We start from the raw sequence: 7,060 nt of genomic DNA on the forward strand, positions 1-7,060 counted from the left end.
AAATATATTTCAATTAAAAATTCAGATAATTTTATTATTTATAAGAGAGTAATTAGAAATTTTATTTTTTAATTAATTTTGTTAAATAAATTATTTTGACAATAATGTATTTATAATTTTCAAATTATAATAGAGAAAATCTATATTTTAAACTAATCTTAATTTTTTTTTTTTATATAATTTACCCCATTTATTATTATTTCTCAAAATCTTCTTCGTCTCCAGCTGCTCACACAACACCCCGGAGTTGGTCGCACCCTACGACAAACCACCCACCTACCTGCCCCTCAATAAGTTATTTCATGCTCATGACCAGGCAGAGGAGTGATTATTTAATGATTTTAAAACAGTATTTTATACTATTCAACATATGATATTTATTATGTTATTCTTCAAAGGGGAATGCTCCAATATATAATGCATATCATATCTAAAATTACATAATTTTTTAGGAATTTACATAAATAATTACATAAAAATACATAAATTAAACACAAATTTGCATAAATTCATGAAAAATTATGTAATTATGCGAATTTGTGTTAAACTTATGCATTTTTCTAAAACTATTTATATAAATTGGTAAAAACTTATGTAATATTGTGTAAAGTCACTACAAGAAATCAAGGTTTTAAAGACAAAATTTTAGGAACAAAAATAATTTGTCTATAAAATTTATACTTTTAAGGACAAAATAAGGAAATTTAAAAAAAGAAATACTTAATCATATTATTATATTTTTAAGACAAAGCCATTTGGTTGTAAAAGAGTTAATGCCTTTTTGCAGACGTCTTTAGTTGGTTGCCAATAAACCTGACTCATCTATTTTTTTATTATGTTTTCACTATTTCCACAATTATAATCGGGATTTCATTTCCTCTCCACACCTCTCTCTCTCTCTCTCTCTCTCTCTCTCTCTCTCTCTCTCTCTCATCCCTAATTTCATTGTTGATTTCATCCCTGCTCTCAGAGAGTCTGATCGATGGTTTGTGGATTTCATCCTCGACAGTTTCGATCCCTAATCTGATCTCTCTCGACAGCTATTTCAGCGATTTCAATCACAGGTTTGATCGATTAATCAATTATTCATTTGAACAAAAAATTATACGAAATCGATGATGTTTTTATGTCTTCGATTCATTCATTTTTAGTTCATTTCTTGTAAATTTACAGTTGAGAAATTTAGACGAACAATCGTCGTTTTTTTGATGCTTTTTCCGCTTCTCATAGTTCAGATTTCTTTTTGTTTGTTTCGGCATGACATTGATTTGAGTGATTGTGTTTCTTCAGTTTGTTTGCTCGGAACTCGTATTGTTTGGTTTCAATTTATACTTGAATTTGGTTTTCCAAACATTAGGATCTATTATTGTAACATTGATCTGTGGATTTTTTTTTTCCTAATTATTTTAGAGAACAAATTATTTTAGTTCTAAGTGACATGGTTCTATTTTTAGATCAACTTTTACTCAAATTTATCTGGCAATCAACTTTGACATAGTTCAGATTGTAGGAAGAGGTGAAGATTGGGTTCCAAGAACATGAAAAGCGTCTTCAGCCTCTCGTCACAACAAATCTCCCTCTTATTTGTGGGGTTCTGCATTCAAAAGCATCCACATATCTCAGTCATATATATCATGATAAACAGAATTTCTCTAACAGCATACATGCATACATACTATACATAAATATATTTTTTTTGATAAATATGCTATACATACATACATATATATATATATATATATATATATATTAATATGTATGTATAATTTATAAACAGAAATGAGTGCCATGCTTTAAGATAGACGAGGTTATGGACAAAGTAATCTTGTCCAAAAATCCATTCATAGAGACTTGCCTATGTTTCTGTCTCTGTATGAGTTTATTATGGAACTTCTCCAGTTGTGTGCCTTTTTATTATTTTATTTTATTTATGATACATATTTTTTTATATCGAACTTCTCCGGTTTTGTGCCCTTTTTTTTTTGTGTTGATTCTTTGACAAGTGCCTAAATGTAGTCTTCGACAAAAATGAGCATGGGTTTCAACTAGTCTGTAGGACTTAAATTAAAAATTATATTTTATTTGGTTTAATTAATAATGATTTATTTATTTTACTAGTGCAACAATCTTGTGCAATCTTCGATCTTTCTCTTACAATAAATTGACAGTGTCAAGGTGCCATGCAGCCATGGTTCATGATGCAAAACACCCGTTCTATTTTGTTGAATGACTTTAACTACTACATATGCAGAGTTGAATGACTTTAACTACTACATACGCAGAGTTGAGTTACTGGATAGAAATGTGTGAAAAGTATATAGAAATATGTAAAAGTGTTTGGAAATATGTGAAAATTGCATTGGGATTCTAACTATTTTGGCATTACCCTTACCTTAACAACAGCCATGGCTGTCATTAGCATGACCCTAAATTCATTTCACCTGGGGTTGTTCTAGAATTACAAACCAGCTAAAATATCAGTTAATACTATTATGATGCTAAATTAAATGCGTAAATTGGAATTACTGTAGCTAGAAATAGGATTTTAGAGAGATATATGCCATGGTTCTTTCTCTTGTACGTAGTGAATATGACAGTTCCGATTTAGATCCGATCCTTTTCATGTTCTTAGATCCGGAATTCCATATCTTTTAGTGGTATTGTTCTATTATTCATCAATATGAGCACAATAATACTAGCTTACTTGATGACTTTTTACTACTTATTTTTAGAAATTAGAAATGCAATTGGCTTTTTTCTGTTTTGAGGCAAATCATTGTTTGGTAAAGGCAATGGTTATGGTTAGAGCTAAAGATTATCGGATAGCTTGTTGCTTCCTTAATTTCTATTTTGCTCATTAAAATGATTTGGTGCTTGAATTGAAGAGTATCCCACCTATTTAAGGCATTTGGTTCCTTGATTCCAAGGCAATGCGTGCATGTTGTTTTGGTTACCCACATAATAAAGGTTAGCCATTTATTAATTTTAATTGGAGTCAGCTAAGTCATGCAGTCTTTAGTTTAATTTGTATTGGTTGTATTAATGGATTTAAGTTGTATTGGTTATATTTTAGCTAGAGTTAGATTTAATTTGTATTGGCTTGCATTAAATAATATTTTGCTTCATTTGGGTATGTTTAAATGTTAATGACTTGCTTATTTTAATTATTTATTATTGATTGACATCCAGTTGTGGCATCATATTTCCTGTTTTTAGTATATCCTATTTTTTAAGCTATTTTTTACATGATACTTTTTCATTGTTTCTAGTAGGCACATCCAAGGGTAAGAGAGGACGTGGGAAGTCACGAAGCCTCAAATTGGCCAAGCTAAAAAATCAAGGGGTGCGACTACCTATTCAGATTTGTAAGGTTAGTGGACGACCATATGGTGAAGCATCTGAAAAATTTACTAGTGAATTAGGGATTGTCACTAGGCAATTTGCCCCACAAAATGTGCCATCGTGGACTGATATTAGTGAAGAGGATAAAGAAACATTGGTTGCATACCTTCAGGTAAGTGGTACAATTGCTGAGATTTAGATTTCCTCTTTCCAAATTATTTTCTAGATAGTTATTTCCCCAGTAAATTTCCTCTTCCCACATTATTTCATCAAGCATTTTGATAGCACTATTTGTACCATTTATTTGTTTCTGGCACAATAATTAACAAGCACCATAAATAACTTTGAGGGACGGTTTTAATGTGCTTTAATTTTTTCTTGTTTGGTATGACAGGAAGGTTTTAAGTTTACCAATGAACCCTATGATATTGAATCTATCCTCAATTTGATGCACGACCGGTATAAGAGCTATCGCCATGACCTACGACAACACTTTAGAAGTTTCCCTACAATGGAATCTGCCCTTGCAGATCCACCTAAAAATATGGAAAAGGAGGCGTGGAAGTTCTTGTGCGAAAAGTGGTCTGACAAGGACTATAAGGTAACTTTGTCAATCTTGTCTCATTTTCTGTCAAACATAGTGGTTTAAATATGAAGTGCCCTAAGCTCCGTGTCATAATATGCTATGGTATGAACAGTAATTGTGTTCCTATTCGAAGTTAAATGCCGAGTTTGATGTAAAATAAACATCACCTTGCAGAATGCTTGTGAATTTGTTGAATCTTTAAACAAGGAATTTATGAAAGAAAAGGAAATGCATCTTTGTAATTCTAGAGTTAACACAACTGAGAGAAGTTGTAGATTTTTGTTGGATCAACTGTTAAGAGGCTTTTGCATTATGGGAAAGACTACTTTACACATTAAGAAAAATATGCATATTTTATTTTTTGACTATATGATTTATTATGATTGGCATGCGAAAGTTTTGGAAGCATTATTTTCACAATCACGGACTCAAATTGTCACTAGAAAACAATTCTACATTAGTACTTCACTCTGCTAGTCTGCAAGTGAAAGTGATGAAAGCCTACCAACAAACAAGTGCAACCTGCTATCTCCAATTCTATATGTCCTGTAGATGAGAAATGTTTAATAATAAAAGAAACACTTTGTACTATGACTTATGCATTTAATAATAGGTGAGATGTGGCAAGAATAAGTTGAATCGGTGTGTTTGATCCCACTTGAAAACCAAAAAGTTATTGATTTTTTTGACTATATGATTTTTTTGTATAGGTGCTTTTGGGTGGACTTTTCAACATGTTTTGTTTCTGTAACTGCCATTCTTGCTGTGTTTGATCCCACTTGAAAACCAAACAGTTACGATGAAACTAGAAAATTGTTTATGTGGGTTATGAATGGTGAATCGGTGTGAACATTTATAGTTTCCCACAATCCGGTTATGTTTCTTTACGCCTGCTCTATAAAATTATTTAAGCATGCTTGTTACTAGTTTTTGGTCTGTGTCATGTATCCATTAAGGATTATAACCAAGTTATTTATTTCGAAACAGGTAACCTGTTTCAGGGGGGCCGTACAGACGATTAGTGAAGCTTCCATTACTTGTTTATTGTACAATATGTAGCTTTAGCCGTAGGCTGTATCATCTTCCTGATAGTAATTCACTGTCCTGTTAAGCTCTCTGTTTGCTAAATACTAATCTTTCTCACTATTCCTAGCAGGGTTCTTGTTTTGTGGTTTTTCAAAAATATGGAGGGATGCTGGAACCCCTGCTGATTCTTTATGAGGTTTGGCCTGAATGCACCGATGTTCCCAAAACCAAATTCCAAATCAAGGTTTGTTAATTCTTCAAATGCTAATTGTTTTCTTTAACATAACCATGATTGTTAATTGCTGAATTTCAATCAATATTGTTGAGAACCTAGTCCACATTGTGGCTTTTTTTATATTTGGAATTAATAATCAAAGCACTAGATTGTTGGTTGACTTTTGCTTATATTACTTGACCATTCTGGATTGTGAGAGTTTGGCCTATTCTATGCAGGTCCTGCAAGCTTGCGTCGATTTAAAGCTTAGGAGCTATCTGCTAGATTTTGAATGCCATTTCAACGAAGCCATTGAGAAGAAGATGCGATGAGTTGAGTTGTTTTGTTATGTAGGTAGATATAACTCTAATTACAATCTGTTCATTGAATAGTTGAATGCTACAAATTAGAAATGGTACTTTTGAAATCTCTATCAGATATACAATCAAGATATTACGTACTAATGATTCAGAGCATGGTATTTGTTCGTTATTGAATGTGATGAGCATTTTTTTTTTTTTTTGGTGTAGTTGAATTTTAATTTGGAGATGAGCAGATGGTCTGGTGATATATATTTTCTATTTGGTTGTTGAGAAATCAAGAAAGGAATATAAGTTGATGTTCAAACTAGTATTTTTAGAATAATTGTTACAAAATAAAAAAAAAAAAATTATTAAACTTTTAGAGACCAATTTTACTTGTCTCAAAAAAATTTTAACAAACTTTTAGCCACCACTTTTATTTGTCCCAAAAATTAAAACTTTTAACCACCACTTTCATTTGTCCTAAAAAACCTAAAACTTTTAGAGACCACTATCATTTGTTCCAAAAATTAAAACTTTTAGACACCAATTTGTGTTGTCTTAAAAATTAATTTCGTCTCCATAACTACTACGGTGGCCTTGAACTATAATTAGACTTTTAGAGACAAATTTTGATTGTCTCAAAATCAAAACTTTTTGTAACCACATATATTTGTCTCTAAAAGTCTATTTATAGTGACAAATGCAAAATTTTGTCTCTAAAAGTCAATTTTTGACTTTTCCGGACGGGCTATTTGGGACAAACTTCGCGACGGAGGAAATTTGTTGGCTAAAGTTTTTTCCAACAAATATTACACTTTTAGGGACGAAATAAATTTGTCCCTAAAAAGCTGATTTCTTGTAGTGAGTTATATACGGTGTATAATGCGCGCCCAAAATTTTTCTTTTCTCAAATCTTTTCTGTATGTCACCTAAAATCTCCACTTTTGTATCATATTTGCACCCTAATTTAGTTTGCTCATCACCTTTATTAAACCAATTGGTAGTGTTAGGAGTTTACAATTGTTTGTAATTTTTTCTATAATGCACACACTTGTTTAGTTGGGGATATTAGTTTTTGTTAAGTGTTAGAGCTCCTCTAATGGTCAAGCCAATAAATAACTGGACCTTGTAAAAACTTCTCTCTAATGGAGTCTGTACATGGAGTAAATATTCTGCAGTGCCCTTATTCCTTTCGTCCAAGCTCCTCGTCTGTCCGATCGACCTGCGAACACAATGGCGGTGAGCTACCCGGCAGTGTGCGGCCGGAAAACCCCTCCGATGGTCAAGTTAGCACACACTCAGGGATAGAGAGAGAGAGAGAGAGAGGAGAGACTTGAGTGTTTAGGTTTTTCTCACCAAATTATGTTCTATTCCCAGCATGGGGGGCGCAGTCATGCTTATATACTTTCTGCGCTCAAATCTGCTCCCATTAGCCTCTTGACACGTAGAGCTGCTCTCTCATCTGTTAGCACAAATCCAGCAATCACCACCTAACCAAACCTACAGACTACATTAGTGGGAGCTCGGCAACCCGGCGCCATCACCTTGGCCTCACACAACCGTGTTGCATAACGAGTCCGAGTGCTC

At 32.7% G+C, this 7,060-nt stretch overlaps 1 protein-coding gene across 1 annotated transcript; it reads left to right on the forward strand.

Moving 5' to 3' along the window:
• The first annotated feature begins 799 nt into the window (after positions 1-799).
• Positions 800-5,665, forward strand: LOC145803186 (uncharacterized). Its single transcript, XM_082896504.1, has 5 exons — positions 800-1,064; positions 3,270-3,514; positions 3,737-3,943; positions 5,085-5,198; positions 5,408-5,665. The coding sequence occupies exons 3-5, from the start codon at positions 3,791-3,793 to the stop codon at positions 5,498-5,500; spliced, it is 360 nt and encodes a 119-aa protein (XP_082752630.1). The 5' UTR covers positions 800-1,064; positions 3,270-3,514; positions 3,737-3,790; the 3' UTR covers positions 5,501-5,665.
• Positions 5,666-7,060: the final 1,395 nt, after the last annotated feature.

This window comes from Camellia sinensis, chromosome 11, assembly GCF_055761805.1.
Source record: "Camellia sinensis isolate YWXY chromosome 11, ASM5576180v1, whole genome shotgun sequence".
NCBI classification, from domain to species: domain Eukaryota; kingdom Viridiplantae; phylum Streptophyta; class Magnoliopsida; order Ericales; family Theaceae; genus Camellia; species Camellia sinensis.

What these genes read in the sequence shown, in the direction of transcription:
- LOC145803186 (XM_082896504.1), top strand. Translation starts at nt 3,791, where the DNA reads ATGCACGACCGGTATAAGAGCTATCGCCATGACCTACGACAACACTTT. An exon ending in GGTCTGACAAGGACTATAAG is followed by an intron (nt 3,944 to 5,084) that starts GTAACTTTGTCA and finishes TATTCCTAGCAG; the next exon opens with GGTTCTTGTTTTGTGGTTTT. An exon ending in AAACCAAATTCCAAATCAAG is followed by an intron (nt 5,199 to 5,407) that starts GTTTGTTAATTC and finishes TATTCTATGCAG; the next exon opens with GTCCTGCAAGCTTGCGTCGA.